At 41.4% G+C, this 19512-nt stretch overlaps 1 protein-coding gene across 5 annotated transcripts in view; it reads right to left on the reverse strand.

Annotated features, from left to right (window-relative positions):
- Positions 1-19512, reverse strand: part of Hps3 (HPS3 biogenesis of lysosomal organelles complex 2 subunit 1) — a 57553-nt gene that overhangs the window by 31396 nt on the left and 6645 nt on the right. For 4 of the 5 annotated variants that reach the window (XM_075950968.1, XM_075950967.1, XM_075950966.1 and 1 more), the window contains exons 3-6: positions 19012-19180; positions 18827-18912; positions 9642-9831; positions 3436-3517 (exon numbers count right to left, since the gene is read on the reverse strand). In XM_075950968.1, coding sequence (XP_075807083.1) covers positions 3436-3517; positions 9642-9831; positions 18827-18912; positions 19012-19180 — 527 coding nt within the window. The remainder of the gene's footprint in view (positions 1-3435; positions 3518-9641; positions 9832-18826; positions 18913-19011; positions 19181-19512) is intronic. The other variant, XM_075950969.1, reaches the window with a different exon arrangement.

Below are 19512 nucleotides of genomic sequence, written 5' to 3' on the forward strand. Positions count from 1 at the left end.
ACATTTCAGGCTCACTGGGCAGGATCAAACAGCAAGCTGCTATCTAATATAGCCATCATTAGCAAAAAGCACTACCCTCTACCAACAAAAGAGGCACTGAAGGCAGACATAAAGTAACCTGTAAAAACAGGGAAGAATAATTTAGGGCTGCTTGCAGAAAGCACAATAGGTACAAACATGCATTCAGTTAGTTTATACCTTAGAAGTGAAACAGCACAGGTAATGTTACGCAAATAGTGACTACATTGCTGAGAAAAAAAATGCAAGGTCACATGATCATCAAAAACTTGCCTATATTCAGTTATAATTCAAGCTTTTTTGATGTTAAAGATATTCTCACTAAAACAAAAATAAAATTATTGATCTAGCATATCAAGAAACTTTTGAGTATAAGAAATTGTTAAAGGCTTAGAAAATAAAAAATATTGTATTATGATGATAGTAAAAGAAACCACTTTCATGTATTACATTCAATTACACAGTGTTGACTGCACTGTTTTAATAGTTCTATACAACTGTTAACAAACGTGCCCATTAAAAACAAGACTATAATCTGGGTGGTGGTGGTGAATGCCTTTAATCCCAACACTAGGGAGACAGATGCAGGTAGATTTCTGTGAGCTCGAGGCCAGCCTGGTCTACAAGAGTTAGTTGCAAGACAGCTAGGACTGTTATACAGAGAAACCCTGTCTCAAAAAAAAAAAAAGTAAAACTGTATAACCAGGAATGGTAGCTCACACCTGTAATCTCATCAGCACTTGGAAAACATACACACACAGGAGGACTGATTCATGTTACAGGCCCGTCTGGAATACATAGTGAATTCCAGGTGAAATACACAATGAAAAAAAGAAAGTACCTTCAACAAATGGTGCTGGTCTAACAGGATGTTGGTATGGAGAAGAATGCAAATAGATCCATACAAAATTCAAGTCCAAGTGGATCAAAGACCTCAACATAAATCCAATTACACTGATCCTGATAGACGAGAAAGTGGTGAATAGCCTTGAAGGCATTGTCATAGGAGACACTTTCCTAAACAGAACACCAATAGAGCAGGCACTAAGATAAACAGTAAATAAATGGGACCTCGTGAAACTGAAAAGTTTCTATAAGGCAAACGACAAGGTCAAAAGGACAAAAATGGCAGCCTATAGAATGGGAAATGATTTTCACTGACTCTACATCTGAAGGCTAAGATCCAAAATGTGTAAGGAACTCAAGAAACTAGAGATCAACCAAATGAAATAATTCAATTAAAAAATAAGGTACAGATCTAAACAAAATTTTCTACAGAGGAATGGCTGAGAAACACTTATTGAAATGTTCACCATCCTTAGCCATCAGGGAGATGCATGTCAAAATTACACTGAGATTCCATCTTAACACCTGTCAACTTGGCTAAGATCAAAACCACAAATGATAGATCATAATGGCAAGGATGTGGAGAAAGGGGAACACTTCTCAATAATAGTAGGAGTGAAAACTTGTATAGTCACTTTTGAAATCAATATGGCAGTTTCACAAAAAGTTGGGAATTGGTCTACCTCAAGATACAGCTATATCACTCCTGGGCATATACTAAAAAGATAGTCCATTCTATCACAAGGACATTTGCTCAACTATGTTCACAGCAGCTTTATACATAATACCCAGAAACTGGAAACAAGCTCAACTGAAAAATAGATTTAAAAAATGTACATTTACATAATAAGAGTATTATTTAGTTGTTAAAAGCAATTGGTGTCTGTCTATTATGTGTTGCTCTTATTGGTTAATGAATAAAGAAGACTGCCTTGGCCTGTTGATAGGGCAGAACGTAGGTAGACCAAGAAAACTGGACTGAATGCTGGGAGAAGGAAGACAGAGAGGCAGACACCATGGATCTGCCATTGGAGATAGATGTGCTGATTTATGAAGAAGAGTTAATTTAATACGGAAGAGTTAGCCAATAAGAAGCTAGATGATAGGCCAAGCAATGATTTAATTAATACAGTTTCTGTGTGATTATTTCTGGCCTAAGCTTGCAGGGCAGCTGGGATCCAAACAAGTGGGCTTCATACAACAAACAATGACATCATGAAATTTTCAGGCAAATGACTGGAACTAGAAAAAAAATCATTCTGATTGAGGTAACCCAGATCCAGAAAGACAAACATGGTATATTCTCACTTTTAAGTGGATATTAGCTATAAAGTGAAAGATAATCATGCTACAATCCACAGATCCAGAAAGGCTAAGTAACAAGGAGAGCTCAAGGTGGGACACAAGGATCACTCTGGGAAAGGAAAATAGAATACATTTCATGGATGACCTGGAGAGGGAGGAACTGGAAGGAGGGGAAACTGTGGTTGAGATATATGAAAGAAGAATTAAAAAGTTTTTTTTAAAAAAGACTAAAAATAAAACAAGAAAAATAGTAATATATCATAGTTATAAACTTCCCTCTGAAACAATGATTCTTAGCCTTTCTAATGCTGTGACCCTTTAATAAAGTTTCTCATGGTAACTCCAAACCATAAAATTATTTTGTTGCTACTTCATACCTGTAATTTTGCTGCTGTTATGAACCATAATGTAAATATTTTTGGAGATAGAAGTCACAACCCATAGGTTGGAAAACACTGCTCTAAAGGTACACTGTATCTATTACTTGATGTAGAAGGTCCTTCTGTCTATGTGCTGATTTTATTGGTTAATGAATAAAGAAAATTGGCATGGCCTATAGCATGGGAGGAGAAAGGCAGACTTAGGAGAAATCATGGAGTGGCTGCCAGAGATAGACATACTGAAACATTGCTGGTAGGCCACAACCTCATGGTGATACACAGATTAATAGAGATGGGTTAAATTAAGATGTAGGGTTAGCCAATCGATGTAACTGGGACATGTGTTGATTTATAATTTCTTTTTTGTTCTGTGACTACACAACTTCATGTACCATGGGACAAGTCATTTCAGGGCAATTTGAATGCATGCCCTTGAGCTGTGGTCATTCATATTTGTCTCTGAATAAACCATTTTCTTAAAAAAAAAAAAAAAAGAAGAAGCAGTGATTTAAATAATATGGTTTCTGTGTGGTTATTTTGGATCTAAGCTAGTTGGGCATCCAGAAACCAACAAGAGGCTCTTTCCCTCCTCCTACAATTACTCATAACACTTTAAAACACACTGAAACAATCTTAAAAGCTGTCAAATCACACATCAGAAATGCTTACTAGTTTTTATTCAGAACTTCTAATTTAATAAAAGTATTAATTAGGGTTACTATTGCTATAATGAAACATCATGACCAAAAGCAAGATGGTGAGGAAAGGGTTTATTTGGGTTCCCTCCTCTCAGATGACTCTAGCCTATGTCAAGGTGACATTAAGTTAGCTAGCACAAACAATAAAGCCTTTGCAAGCATTCATGTCAACAGAAGTCAGCTCTAACCTTCATTGTAGTATCCATATGCAGGTCCTCCTCATGGGCCACTGCTGCACTGCAACGCACCGTAAAACACTGAAGGCTTTGGCTATGGAAGAAGAGAGATGGAACTAAGCAAAGAGGTGACCAAGAACCAATATACCCACCATGATGAGAAAGACTTCACCAACAAAGTAGAGATGATACTACTGTCACATGATAGTATTTTGATCTGGTTCTCAGAAAGGACAGTGTCACTGAATCCCTGAGGCATGATCGTAGACTACCTCATTCCCATGGAAAACAATCTCAAGCACCGACTGCCATGTACACCCACAGTCTTACTCATTAAGAGCCAGGCTAGCCAGGTTGGAATCAAGATCCTCACTTAACAAACAGCAAAATGCCCCTAACAGCAGCTCACAGAATAAACAGGTGATTATTAGAACAGAATTTAGAATTGGCTTCCTGACTGCTGACTACTCTAACATCTCATAATAAAACTCAACCTCGTTTATGCCATGTGACCAGCTACACCAACGTATCAAAGGTAAAATGAAAATAAAAGACACAGGATTTTTCAGAAATGCCTGTTCACTATCTTGCTTTGAAAACTAGAAAGGATTATATTGGCTGAGGCCTCTAGAGAGTATAACCAACTAGAAAGCAGGTCTCTGACTCCTCTGTCTCCTTCTACAACCCCAGAGTCATTCTGCAGAGTAAAGACACATAAGGACACTTAGAGAGCACATAAACACCTGGAAGTCATCTGTTGAAGAGATCTAAACCATAGCAATATTGATTAAAAAGCTATTTCCTCAGAAATTACACCATATCCATCTTGGAAGCAAACTAGAAACTTGGAGAAATAAACATTAGTTCTCTAAAACTAGGAGAAAAGAACAGGTGTGCCACTTACCTATAAACAGTCCCTTAATACCCTTTCCTGAATCACTCCCACAACTTGATAGACGATGAACTCATCCTCCATAGTGGCAGCTGTCAGTGTTCCAGAAGCAAAAGAAAAAGCCATCCTTAGCTTGACTTTCAAAACCTGACACTAGCTCTCTGGCATGATTCCCATCATGTGTTTATTTTTAACTTCCTCATAGTCAAAGGCTATCAGTACACACAAATGTGAAGAGTGGGAAGATTAGCTACCCTGAAACACTCCTGTCTCCACTCTACAGGACCTGGGAGAATGGAGCCTAAAAATGAGGTAAACCAAAGTCTCATGCAATTGCCATCTCTATTTAGAGCATCAATCTGTATTCTGAGGGTTATGCAAGGTCATATTAGTTCAAGCTGTAAACATTTTGAATAAGAATAGCAAGATAATGGGTAATCTGAAGTAAACCCATTCCTATTTACTACACCTGGGAGGGGCATGAAAGAACATTCCAAGAATAAACCCATGCTTAGAAGGAACTGAGATCACAAGACTCTTGTCTTGTATTCTTGAATTTTTCTTACAAGCACTCAGAATTCTTCATTCTTAGACCCTATTTAATACACTTTTACTGTTAGCATTTTTCCTTATACCAGAAAACAGTAAGGGAAGGGAGAACCCTGGATAAAGGTGGGCATCAGAATAACATACTCTTAGTAGCCTCTGGAATTCTGACACATCCACAAAATTAAAACAAAACAAAAATCAAGGTTGTATGCAGTTAACTATTGGACATTTCTGAAAACCTGGATATCAGCCTATATTGTCTTCCTTCTCCCAATTTTAAGTCCCTTGAACCACATGAGGACCTCCAACTACCAGGATCCAGCCACAGGACACTCTAAATTGGCCTGACTGTTGATCCCTGCCTCCACCCTACAGATTAAAAACCCAAGCTCAGTATTTGAAATCCAGCAATCTTTACCCTAGAAAGCTTCACCCTGAAAAGTTCCAATTCTCTCCCCAAGAAACTCTATTATATAAGCCCTACCTTCTATTCAGTTCTCACCCAAACAGAGGCAGTCACCCTCCTGGTTGTTTCCCCTACCAATAAATCTCTTGTGTGAAGTTTGTTGTACAGTGTGACTTTGTGGTATTCCTAGGCTCCTGGCTGCCAAGATGCCTTTCCATCAAAGCTGTAACCCTTACACCAAAAATGCTAACATTTTTCTTCATTCATCAGGATTCTATCTTCTAGACATAGCTTCAGACTCCATCCACCTATCTGAAATGTTCCCACACAACCTAGCCAGAAGTAATACCCCTCTTCCAAAGACACTTTGTACATCATTAAATCTTAAAATATTTCTCCAAATCTTCTAGTATTTATGCTTTTTAAATGTTTCTCTGGTCATCTCTTATACTGTTGCTTTAGGAAATTCACAATGTATGCATGGTTGCTGGTCAGAAAATCCATGGCAATCCCTCAAATATAACCTAGATACAAAAAAATGAGAAACAGAATATAAACTAGAAGATCCATCCAGAAGGGTGAGTGTGTGCCCCACCGGACCGCCGGATGCCCCGGGAAGAGAGCACAGGTACCCTCCAATCTCCTAAACTTTCTGGCCATTCAGTGGGGGCTTCTGCCGAGCTGCCGCCTTTCTCTTCTTATCCCATCTCAGCTTGCCCCCAAGAATCCCCTCCCTTCTGAGGGGTCATAGGATCCCCCAACTAAGCCTGCTTCAGGGCTGAGGGTCTAGGGACAAAGTGGTGACTGCAACTTCTGCAAGAGTTTCTTTGTTCCACTGAGCCTGCACCTAGCAAGCCTGCACTTTTGTCTGCGAGGTCCCTGGCCAGGACGTATCCCTGATCCTGTACCAGAAGATCCGTCCAGAGGGGTGAGTGTGTGCCTGACCAGCCGGCCGGCCACCCCAGTAAGGGAGCACAGGCACCCTCCAATCTGATAAACTTTCTGGCCATTCTCTCAGGCTACGTAGCCTTTCTCTTCTTATCCCATCCCAGCTTGTCCCCAAGCACACCTTTCCATCTGCGGGGTCCTTAGATCAACCACCATAGCCTACTTTAGGGTGGAGAGGAACTGAGAGACAATTCCAGTGCTGAGGGGACCTAAGAGAGGGCAGACAAAGAAAAACCCCCAAGTACACAGGTAGCCACAGCAAAGATCAGACTAAGTTGCCAAGACTTTCCTAACATCATTTGAAGGCAGAGATGGGCAGGTGCCATGCAAGAATTCCTCCAACAATCTGAAAAGCAACATGACATCACTAGAATTCAGCAGCACACAACAGGAAGACTTAAGCACCCTAATCAAGAAGAAGTAGAAGAAATAGATTTAAACATAAAATTATGAAAGTGTTAGAGACCATTAAACCAGATGTGAAAAACTTCTTTAAAGAATGGATGCAAAAGCAGGATCCAACATTCTGCTGCTTACAAGAAGCACACCTCAACCACAAAGACAGACATCTACTCAGAGTAAAGGGTTGGGAAAAGGTTTTACAATCAAATGGACCTAATAAACAAGCTGGTATGACTATACTAATATCTATCAAAATTGACTTCAAACTAAAATCAATCAGAAGAGATGGAGATGGACACTTTATACTCATAACAAGAACAATTCATCAGGATAAATTCTCAATCCTGAATATCTATGCCCCTAATATAAAAGCACCCACATATGTAAAAAAAACATTAATAGAACTCAAGGCCCACATCAAACTCCACACACTAATAGTAGGAGACTTCAATACTCCTCTTCACCAATGGATCAGTTAATCAGACAGAAACCTAACAGAGAAATAAGAGAGCTAACAGAAATAATGAATCTAATGGACGTAACAGACATCTATAGAACATTCCAGCCAAATAGGAAAGAATATACTTTCTTCTCAGCATCTCATGGAACCTTCTCGAAAATTGATCACATATGCAGTAACAAAGCAAACTTCCACAGATACAAAAAAAAAAAATTAGTAACCACCTGTGTCTTATTGGATCACCATGGAATAAAGGTAGAATTTAACAATAATTTTACTGTCAGAAAGCCTACAAACTCATGGAAACTGGAACAGTCAACTACTGAACCACCCCAGGGTCAAGGAAGAAATTAAAGTCTTCCTTGAATTCAACGAAAATAAAGACACAACATACCCAAACCTATGGGACACTATGAAAGCTAAGAGGAAAGTTCATAGCTCTAAGTGCCCACATTAAAAAAATGGAGAAAGCTCACATTAGTGACTTAACAGCACAGCTGAAAGCTCTAGAGAAAAAAAAGAAGCAGATTCACCCAGGAGGAGTAGAAGACTGGAAATAATCAAACTGAGGGCTGAAATCAATAAAATAGAAACACAGAAAACAATCTAAAGAATCAATGAGCTGGGCGATGGTGGTGCACGCCTTTAATCCCAGCACTCAGGAGGCAGAGGCAGGTGGATCTCTGTGAGTTTGAGACCAGCCTGGTCTACATGAGTTCCAGGACAGGCTCCAAAACCACAGAAACCCTGTCTCGAAAAAACCAAAAAAAAAAAAAAAAAAGAATCAATGAAACAAAGAGCTGATTCTTTGAGAAAGTCAACAAGATTGACAAACCCTTATCCAAACTAATCAAAAGGCAGAGAGAGAACATAAAAATTATCAAGATCAGAAATGAAAAGGGGGACATAACAACAGACACTGAGGAAATTCAGAGAATCATTAGGTCTTACTACAAAAGCCTACATGCCACAAAGTTAGAAAATGTAAAAGAAATGGAATTTTTTTAAGACAAATACCATATACCAATATTAAATAAGACCATGTAACAATTTAAATAGACCTATAAGTCATGAGGAAATAGAAGCTGTCATAAAAAACCTCCCAACCAAAAAAAAAGGCCAGGACCTGATGGTTTTAATGCAGAATTTTACTAGAACTTCCAAGAAGAGCTGATACCTATACTCCTTAATGTGTTTCACATAATAGAAACATAAGAGTCATTAGCAAACTCTTTTTATGAAGCTACAGTTACCCTGATTCCAAAACCACACATAGACTCAACCAAGAAAGAGATTTACAGACCAATCTCTGTATATTGTTTCTATTATATTTAGACCCTTATTATAAAGGGGTGTTGAATTTTGTCAAATGCTTTTTCAGCATCTAATAAAATGATCATATGGGTTTTTTTTCTTTCAGATTATTTATATGATGGATTACATTGATAGATTTGCGTATGTTGAACCAGCCCTGGCTCTCAGGGATGAAGCCTACTTGATCGCAATGGATAATTTTTTTGATGTGTTCTTGAATTCTGTTTGCCAGTATTTTATTAAGAATTTTTGCATCAATGTTCATGAGCGAGATTGGTCTTGGCTCTAGAGGGGTTCCCTGGTGTCCAAGGGGATGTCCCCAGCTAGGTCCTTGGGCAGCAGAGAAGAGGGTGCCTGAATTGTCCTTGCCCCACAATTACACTGATGATTATCTCGAATATCACCATAGACTCTTCATCTGGCAAAGGATGGAGATAGAGACAGAGACCCTCATTAGAGCATTGGACTGAGCTCCCAAGGTCCAAATGAAGAGCAGAAGGAGGGAGAATATGAGCAAGGAAGACAGGACAGCGAGGGGTTGGTCCACCCACTGAGACAGTGTGCTTGTTCTAATGGGAGCTCACCAAATCCAGCTGGATTCGGACTGAACGAGCATGTGATCAAACCAGACTCTGTGAATGTGGCTGACAATGGGGGCTGACTGAGAAGCTATTGATAAAGGCACTGGGACTTGTTTCTACTGCATGTACTGGCTTTTGGGGACCCTAGTCTATTTGGTTGCACAGTTCCTAGGCCTGGATGTAGGGGGGAGGGCCTTGGACTTCCCACAGGGCAGGATTCCCTGCCCTCTCTTAAGGAAGGAGGGGGAGGGCAGAGGGTAAGTGGGGGAGCGGGAGGAGAATGGGAGGTGGGGAGCAAGTGCAAATTTTTGAATGGAAAAAAAAGAAGAAACAGAATATAAAAACTGACACTACCAAGAAGATAAAAATTAAATGGCATCAAACTCCAGTTTAAGAAATCAGTTTTATTGCCGAGTGGCAGTGGTGCATGCCTTTAATCCCAGCACAAGGGACATAGAGACAGGCAGAACTCTGTGAGTTCCAGGCCAGTCTGGTATATAAGAGCTAGTTCCAGAATAGCCAGAGCCATTACACAGAGAAACCTTGTCTCAAAAAGAAGAAAAAGAAAGAAAGAAAGGAAGGAAGAAAGAAAGAGTTTAGCACCAGTTTGAAAACTTAGAGAAAAGCAGGTGAGTCAAAGACTAACAAGCAGCAATGGAGCCGTACCTTGTGATGACGTGCAGAAACTGCGGCGTGAGAACTGCTTGCTGAGCCTTCTCAGGGTACCAATAGACTGACAATAACGCAACAGATTCCACAACCGTGTACAGATAGCCCACATGAGGTAATGAGAAGAAACAGAAGAGACTCAGCAGCTCTTTTTCCTGAGACGAACCTTTTCCATCAGGAGGTAAACCTGCATTGGAAAAATGCAAGAGAGACATGCAATTTAGCCAGAAAATAAAAGGAGAGAATCAATATTGTGATTTTCCTATTCAAACTACAATTTTGATGAGACTAGACTCTTTCAGAGACTACAAGGTACTAAGGGGAAGTAGTAAGAAATGTAAAAAGGAGGAGGTAATTAGGAAAACACCATTTTGCAACAAGTGAACTAAGTTACACTCATTGATGGCTTTAATACTGTAGTGTCCACCAGGACACATGATGGGGGAAGCTTTGTTAATCAATCACCTCTAAGAAGTAAAACCTAACTTAGGCGTGGCTACCTGGAGTTCAGGAATAAAAACTGCGATGGACTAGGTGCTCACTCTCTTTGAATGACTGCTGCAGAACACAGCAGAGCTTGGACTTCCTATTCTTGTGGTGTGAGTTTCCCCTTAAAATAAGTAAAAATATAATTATTTATCTTCAAGCTGGCCTGGATATTTCACGAATCAAGTTAACATTTACAAAAGCAAGGGCTTTTCAAGAGACAGCAAAACTACTTGCACAATAATAATAATATCCTGATCAAGCCTAAATCTCCATCAACATGGTCAGTAAAACACAATTATTCGACATTTGTAACTTAATGTTTTCTAGTATTTCCAAAAAGAAAAAAGAAACAGGAATACTATCTATTAATTTAGCATATGTAAAACACTGCCATTTCAACAAACAATAAACAAAAAACAAAAGTTTTGTATATTGTTACTAAACATTCAAAATCTAGTCTGTGTTTTATATTTATAATATATCTCAGTTTCTATTAGCTATATTTCAAATGCTTAAGGGCAACTTATAGCTAATAATGTACTGAAAAGCATGAATTAAGATCTAATAACTAACTCACTTAAGAAAGTGGGTACAACAGGAACCTGATAAATGATACTGTGAAGAGTCCAATCAGCAAAATTCAGATTAGAGGAAGCTTTGCAGTAAATGTCCAATTTCATAGTACAGAAATACAAAAATAGAAAGACAAGGCTTATTCCATATAAGACACAGAAATCAATCAAGATGTATAAATCTAACCTGTTTATGTACTTCATTCAAACAAATGAACTTTTTCCTTTACAGGAAAAAATCTTTAGAAGATGAGGAAAGTGTGTACCCTGAAAAGAGACCTGATGACATTGTAAAATTTTTACATAAGAAATATTTTGAATTTGTTAAAATAAAACATACTCAGATCCTGTTTAGAGAAATATTAACAGAGAAAAGGTATAGGTGTTGAAATACTCATCAAAATAAACAAGAATGGACCGAGATATTGCCACGTGTAAGTTGTAGCCTGGGATATAGTGGTTTATGGTACCATTTTCTCACTATCAAAATAAGTTTCATATCTTTATAATCAAAGTTTTTTTCTAAAGTCTTCTTCCTCCTTCTATGATACCCATTGATACTGAAAGTCCAATTCTGCACTTTCTACACCTAGCCCAAAATCATCTCCTTTTCTTCTTTCTGGTATGCATATGAGCTCTAGTTGAACAGAACTAATCTCTACATACATGACAATGTTACAATTACATATGTTGCTTCCTCTAATAAAATACCTTACCCAATTCTTCAGCTTCTAAAACACCTACTCACCTAGGACCCAGTTCAAATATAAACCACACATATACAGTCCTTTTTCCATACAATAAATACTCCCTAGGAGCCTGCTGCAGTATTGTCATTCACGGTTCTACAACGATGGCAATGCACAAAGCAAGGTAACTTATTTCACAGAGCCCTCACATTCTAATGATAGGAGTTGGGACAGGTGAAATTACCAGGCACAAGTGAGAAGGAAGCACGGAGCATGCAATAAACCCCCTTAGGTTATTAGAGGGGGCGTTACAGGCCTGGGGAAATCAATGTGCAGGATGGCGATCCAGCTTTTAATAGCTGCCTAGCACAGGCACACAGGGGGTGGACATGGCTATGCCATACGCAGATGATAGGGTTCACGCATGTGTACAAGGGCTTATCTGAGTCATACATGGATGATGCAACCATGCACACACACATGCAATCCACAGGATGTGGATCATGTGGGAGCCATCAGGCACTTCTGCCCGAGTGCTTGTCTCTAGAACCTGGAAGTATCAGCGTTATGTGGTTGAAATCATTATATTCCACTTTTTTGTTTATTATAATAATTTGGGGAGTTTAATGGGTGGAAATGGGGTGTTGTCTCCTGTGACTGCTTCCTACTGATTTTGTGAGCATAGGAGAGTTGAGATGCTTGACCATGTCTTGGGGTAGCTGCTGATTACTTTTGTGTTTTTCCCGGCTCTGCAGAACGGGCTGGCTGGCAGCTTGGACCTTGCAAGATGCTGAAAAGGCAGAACATTATGTCTGGAAAAAATTTTAGATCCTGGTGATTAAGGGAGGAGAGTCCCAAGATGGAAGATACAGGGTTGGGGGGGGGGGGTGGAGAAGGAAATTTTCCAGGGGTTCATGAGGAATGATAAGGGAAGAATTAAATGATACTTATTCTGGGCGAGTCTGGTACATTTAGATAGGTCCTTTTGGCTCCCTGGAGCTGTGTGGAGAAGTGAGTGTCAGGGTCAGTACAGGTGAAGGCAAAGATATTTTGAGATTGAGAGCTGAGAGAAATAGAGAAAAAGGCATCCTTGAGACCTAGAACTGAGAAGTGGGAGGTTCCTGGGGGGATAGTGGAAAGGAGTGTGTAAGGGTTAGGCACTACAGGACGAAGAGGGACCACCGTGGAGTTAATGAGCCAGAGGTCTTGAACCAGGTGATAGGTTCCCTTAGGTTTTATAACAGCAAGTGTAGGAGTGTTAAAGGGAGAAGAGGTGGAGCGAAATAGCTTTTTTCTTAGAAGGTCAGAGTGCCCTAAGTGCCCTAAGGCTCTGGAGAGAGAAGGGAACTGAGCTTGGATAATGTACTTACTAGGATCTTGTAATTGGATAATGATGGGGGAATGGTGTTTAGCAACAGAAGGGTTTGGGGTGTCCCAGACTTGGGGGTTCACCTGAGAGGCTGGTAAAGGAAAAGACAAAATGGGACTGGGAGGTTGGGAAGAATAAGGAGGAGGAGGAGGGGAGTTACTGGTGAGTCTGAAGTAAGGTGAATAGAAGGAGCAAATGAAATGGATGCTCCTACTTTTGCTAAAAGATCTCTTCCCATAAGACGTACTGGGCAGGTTGACAGGAATAAAAATGAATGAGTGAGATAAATACCCCTAAAAACACAGTTAAGTGATGGGGTCTTCTGAGGTAGATAAGGCTGTCCCCCTACCCAACAACAGGGAAACTAGAGGGAGAGATAGGCCCCCAGAATTCCCTCAATACCGAGTATGTAGCTCTGGTGTTTAAGAGAAAGAGGATTGACCATCCTGATACCCATGGCTCCCTGTTACAGATGACGGTTGTGGTTGGGACAAAGGAGCCTGGGCAGCCTCACTCATCTATGGCCAGATTTAGAAGGTCAACTTGTGAATTTTCTGGGTTTGCTGTCTCCATGCCACTATGTGCATGAGGCTAATTGACTGCCCAATATCCTTCCCTATGGCATCTTGGACAAGGTCTCGTGAGACCAAGATGAAGGTTAGGGCATGCTCAGGCCCAGTGACCAGTTCTACCACATTTGAAAAATGGGTCTGGCAGTTCTTGACTCGCAGGGGGCAAGGGAACATCACAGATAGCATCAATTAGGCAATCTGCCACCTCAGCTGGTGGGAGGGCCACGGCTAGCATGTGACAGTGACTGCTCACATGGTACACCTTAAAAGCCAACTCTAAGATTTCTGCCTGCAGGGTCAAGGGGCCTTTCTCCAAAAGTCTAAGTTTAGCCTCAATGTCAGGGTAGCACTGAGGGAAAAAAAATGAGTCATGAGTAATTGTCTGCCTTCCGTGCTTTCTGGATCTAAGTGGTATTGTAACAGAGCTTTAGTGGGGTGTTCCAAAAATGCAGAAGGATTTTCCTTCGCATCTTTTATGACCTCTGAGAGCTTATTATAGTTTACTGATTTGAGGGCAGCCTTGCAGAGACCTGCCAGGAGGCAAGTCAAAAACTGGTCCCTAGCTAAAATTCCTAAGGTTCCTGCTCAGGGACCACCTCTGCCCCCGGAGGGAGTGTTGCATGTGTTTGGTGAATCTCCTCTGCATGTAGTCTGGCCTTCTCCCAAACTTGCCTGTGCTCTTCAGGAAGTAGGTTGTTAGATAGGATCATATAGTTATCATGAAAGGCGAGATTATAAGACTGGGTAATATATTGAAATTGCGTTATGAAAGTGGTAGAACTAGATGTATAGGACCATAGTTTTTGTTATATATGGGAGAGTTCTGAGAGGGAGACAGGAACGTGTACCCTAATCAATCCATCTACTTTGGTCACCTCTCACAACGGAAGAACTGCAGCCAGCTTGGCTTGGTCAGGGCTGGGTTCCATAGCAGCGTGTGAGCATGTGAGAGGAGGGGTAAACGTGGGTGCCAGAGCTGGGTGGCTGTTGCAGCTAGGCACTAAGAGGAAGAATGATCCAGTGGGGCTGATGGAGTAGTTATTGGGGGGAGAGAGAGAGCTGAAGAGCGAGTGAAGGGAGGTGGCAAGGCAGAGGGAAGTAAAGGAGTGGAAGTATCTGTCTGTTGAGGTGGGGAAGGTGTGGATTCCTTAGGGGGTCCAGAGCAGTTGCTGAAGGAACGGGAGTAGCTGCCCTCTGAGGTAAAAAAGACAGGAGTTTGTTAGCTGGGTCCAGAGCAGAAGTGGAAGTTTCTTCCGATGCAGACAGCATAGCCAGGAACATGTGAGCAGGCAAAGAACTTGCAAGGACAGAGGGCTTAGGGTTAGAGCTTAGACAGTAAAAGGCTTGGAAATAAAGACTCCTTCCATTTGCCTGTGCACTGACAATAGTTAGAACCCCCCCCCCCCCAAGATATTGAGATCAAAGGTGCAGGTGGCCACTTTAGATTGTTATCTAAATTGTAATGAGGCCATTTTTTTAGAAAAAAGATGGGCAAGTGTGGGTGTCCATCTGTAGGACATTAAGGCCTGAGGCTTAAAGGCCTCTAAAAGGCATTCCAGGGGGCTAGCTGGATTGGTGGACTTAGATGGCTTGCTACCCATAGCTGAAACCACAAAAACCCATAAAACAGCGACACCACAAGGCTTATAATGGAACGTCTCCTCCTATAGGCGGGGTGTAAATCGGTGGCAAAAACCACAGGTCCTGTAGGAGAGCATCCTCTGCCTACAGGTGAGGTGCTACAGCCTGATTGGATCTGGTCAGGGCAACTCAGAAGCCAGAGAGGCCAGAGGCTGCACTTAGCGGCCTTTCATGGTGTGGGGGGAAAAAGATAAGAAAAAGAAAAAAAGAAGAATCTAGGGACCCTGGGTCCCCAGTCGCAGGAGGACTGACCCTGAATCGTCCAAACATGATTTTAGCTAAGAGATGCAATCCAGAGATGAATGTTAGTGAAGGGCTCAACTGCGGCCTTAAAGACCATGGTTGGGGGCTGTCCCCCCATTTCTAGGAACACCAGAAGATTTCCAGAAGCTCAATGGTCAATTCCTCTGGTTCAAAGAAACAGTTAAGCTGACCAGAATGGGGAAAGCTCACCACTTGAAGCCGGTATGTGCAGAGAAATCACACTCAAGCAAATGGAACACATGGTCGCTGTGGAAAAAATACCCAGTTCCAGATGCTGACCACGGGAGAGGGGCTTGGGGAGGAGAGTCTCCTGAGACTCACAGCACTCTGGCCCGAGTGAGAAGGAAACATGGAACATGCAACAAACCCGCTTAGGAGTTTACTAGAGGGGCGTTACAGGCCTGGGGAAGTCAGTGTGCAGAGAGAGAGGAAGCCCAGCTTTTAAAAGCTGCCTAATGCATGCACACTGGGGGGTTGACGTGGCTACGTCATACGCAGATGATGGGGTTCACGCATGAGTGCAAGGGCTTAACTGAGTTATACATGGATGATGTAACCGTGCATGCGCACAAGGGCTTAGCTGAATCATAAGTGGATGATGCAATCCATAGCACATGGGTCATGTGGGGCCCTTTAGCATCCCCAGGGGCCATTAGGCACTTCTGTCAGAAGGCTTGTCTGCACCTACATGACCTCTAGAATCCAGAAGTAACAGCTTCATGAGGCTGAAATCATTATAACAGAGAACAAACAAGTAAACTAAAGTGAAGAGAAATTTTTTGATGGAGAGAGCCAAGGGTCTGAGTGATAGCTTAGCAGTTAAGAGCTCTTGATGCTCTTACAGACGCCCTGAGTTCAGCTCCAAGCAACAAAGTTGGGTGGCTCCTAACCACCTGTGACATCTTCATTGGCCTCTGGCAGTACTACACTCACATGCACAAGCCCACATTCACACACACACACACACACACACACACACACACACACACACACACAAAATTAAAATAATAGTAACTCAAACTGAGAAAACTAGGGAAATCCTCTGTGATAAGGTGACATTTGAGCTGTGCAATAAATGATGAAAATACACCACTCACATGGGATCAGAATAAAGCATATTCTAGGTCTAGGTAGAAGAAATAATAGATTTTACAGAAAAGGACGTTTGGCATATCTGAGGAAGGCAGAAAGGCTACTGTTGATGGAGAACAGTAAGCAGGTCAGGCTGAGACAAAATGAATCCAGAGGTAGGTAACATTGGCCATGGAATAATTGGACTTTTTGTTCCAGCTGTTATGGGAAGTTCACTAAATGAAAGAGTTGACCCTCTGCCTGGCTACTGGTCCTGTCTGATCTCCAGCGGTGTATCACATCCCCCTTTCCTTTACTCTGGTCCTGTCTGATCTCCAGCCGTGTATCACATCCCCCTTTCCTTTACTCTGGTCCTGTCTGATCTCCAGCCGTGTATCACATCCCCCTTTCCTTTACTCTGGTCCTGTCTGATCTCCAGCCGTGTATCACATCCCCCTTTCCTTTACTCTGCTTTGTTCTTGGCTCTTTCAGTTCCTCAAATAGACTCTCTGCCAAGCTTTGGGGCTTCCTCTACTTAGAATATTCTCTTCTCCTCCCTTTGCTGAACCAAGACTCAGGAAGCTCTTTCTTAGACACCAGCGAAAGTCGAGGTCTTTTACTACAGGCTTTGGCTACCAGGTTCCCTTCCCACAGTGTCTAACCATTTTAGTGTCTAATTTTACCAGAGGGCTCAGTTCCAAGAAGGCTGAATGGAATTGGCAGAGGAAAGGAGGAGGGAGACACGGTCTGAGGGTAAATTGGGATGGCTGCCAGCAGTGTTTATTGAAAAAAGAACACCTAATAGTTTAGCCACGGGAAAGACGGAAAGCAGACTCAATGATTCAGGGACAGAAAGCCACCAATAACTTTAGAGCATTTTTCCTGGGACAAAGGCTAGTATCTAAATGTCTATTGTTCTTCAAGGTTCAGTAACTCTACCAGGAACCCTCATCAAGGAAGGGCAACAAATTCATCCACCCAGAGATAAGAATGACTGCTTTAACCAAGTGGGAACATTCCTCAAGGCCCAGAAGAAGTGGAGACCCTGATCCAAAAGCCTGACCTTGGGAAAAGGACTTCCTCTGGGAACCAGACACTCCACTATAATTTAAGAGTATTTTCATTCCTCAAGGGGATAAGCACTAAGTTGTTTCCCAATTGTGCCCCTTTGTGTCTTAGTTTTATTGTGTGAGCCTGTTCCCCACATAAAGTCCAAAAGTGGAAGGTCCCGATAGATTGCTCTTTTCCTATTAAACCTCACGACTGAGCTCTTGCCCTTAATGGCCTCAGGCTCTGGATCTGGATTTTAGGTGTTTCATACTTGGAATCAGGAGTGTCTAGTAAATCTCTAATTTTTCTGTTCTTGGTGTAATTAGAAGGGCACAATGGGATTCATTGTTCTTTGGTGACAGGAACTTTTTTTCCCAAAGATTTTGTTGTTTTATACATTTTTGTCCTTCAAAGCTCTCATAAAATTTTCCAAGGCATAAGGAAACTCTTAGAATACTGAGAACCATTAAAAATGAAAGTAAAAAGGTGCTGGAGAAGTGTGGTCTGCAATGTCAAAATGCTGAAACTTTGTCAAGCAGCAGTGGTGGTAATGTGGTCCACACCACAATGTTGTCAGTATTTGATGAGAATCTGCTTTTACCATTAGATAACTAATTTCATAAGTGCAAGCATGTAGCCTACTTTTGTCTAGTACTCAGATCAACAAAAGTAGCTACTCAATGCTTACTTAAAAAAAAAAACCTCATAAAGACATTGGATTACAGCAACATTTATATTTTTTCAGAAACCATCTGAAGATGCTGAGCAAGTGCAGAGCCTCTGGTATCAATCTTGGTACTCACTAGAAAAAGTTTTGGGTGCCAGAGTCCAAAACAGTCCAATTAAGTCAGAATGATAATCACCAGCATTATTTTAGCCTAGAACTCAGTAACCAGATGGATGACCTTGAACTTCTGACCTTCCCTGCCTCGACCTCCCAAGTGCTGATATTGGGTGTGTATACCACCACGCCCTGTTTATTCAGTGCTAGGAATCAAACCCAGATTTTATTCACGCTAGAAAAGCACTTGGTCGACTGAGCTATATCACCCATACCAGTATTTTAAGTATAAGTAAATACAATGTACAGCAGTGTCGAAAACTAGTCCTCTGAATGAGTTTCCACTCAGACCACGTTTTCCCACTTTGCTTACAAGACCAACGCCATCCTACAAAAGTCTGTGCCATACTCAGCTGGAACCTAGATAAGACCTATCCTCCAACAGCGCTCACAAATTTCTTTTACTGGGTCCACAGACTATTTCAAAACCAAAACAAACAATCAAAGAAACAAAAGAACGGAGTTTTTTCTGGTCACACCCTCATAGTGTCTTCACTTCTCTTCACCAAAAAAATTTTGATTTCCCCAGGAAGTCTCAGCAGAAGAAGCAAATCTAATGTCTTCACACTGAACTTCCCCAAGTCCAGGCCCTTGTCAAACCTCTCTGAACTCAGCTATACTTACCTGTTTGGTGAATAGGTAGCAGCTGAAGGGAATGTAACTTGATGTTATCAGACAAGACATAGAATGAAATATCAGGAGCAAAACGTCTGTGGGTTTAAGAAGAAAAAGAGGAGAGATCTAATTTCTATACACTTTAAGCAGGTACGTAAATATTAAATGCTGGTGAATAAAAGTTGCTCTCATACCTATATAGCAGCTGCTGAACATTTAAATATTTTGCTTTTTCATCTGCTAATCCTGTGGACTCCAGTTTAACAGATATTCCAGACTGTTCACACTTTTCACCAAGAAGCTCCATGGGTTTTAGGCAGATAACAAAATCTGATTCAAGCTGTGAAGTTTCATTACTGACATCTTAAAAAATAACATTTTAGAGTTTAACAACTATAAGTACTACCAGTCACCTGAATGAATATTAGACATGGCATGTGCCTTATGTTTCTGCTGCTGTGATAAAACATTACGACCAAAAGTCACTTGGATAGGAAAGGGTTTATTGTAGTTTATAACTCAGACCATACTCCACCCCTGCTGGAGTCAGGGCAGGAACTCAGGGTAGCAGCTGATTCAGATGCTATGGAGGGGTGCTGCTGACTGGCTTGCTCCCCATGGCTTTCTCAGTCTGCTTTCTTATACACCCTACTACCACCTGCTCACAGGTGGCACCACCCACAATGGCTAGACCC

This window comes from Microtus pennsylvanicus, chromosome 16, assembly GCF_037038515.1.
Source record: "Microtus pennsylvanicus isolate mMicPen1 chromosome 16, mMicPen1.hap1, whole genome shotgun sequence".
Classification (NCBI taxonomy): Eukaryota; Metazoa; Chordata; class Mammalia; order Rodentia; family Cricetidae; genus Microtus; species Microtus pennsylvanicus.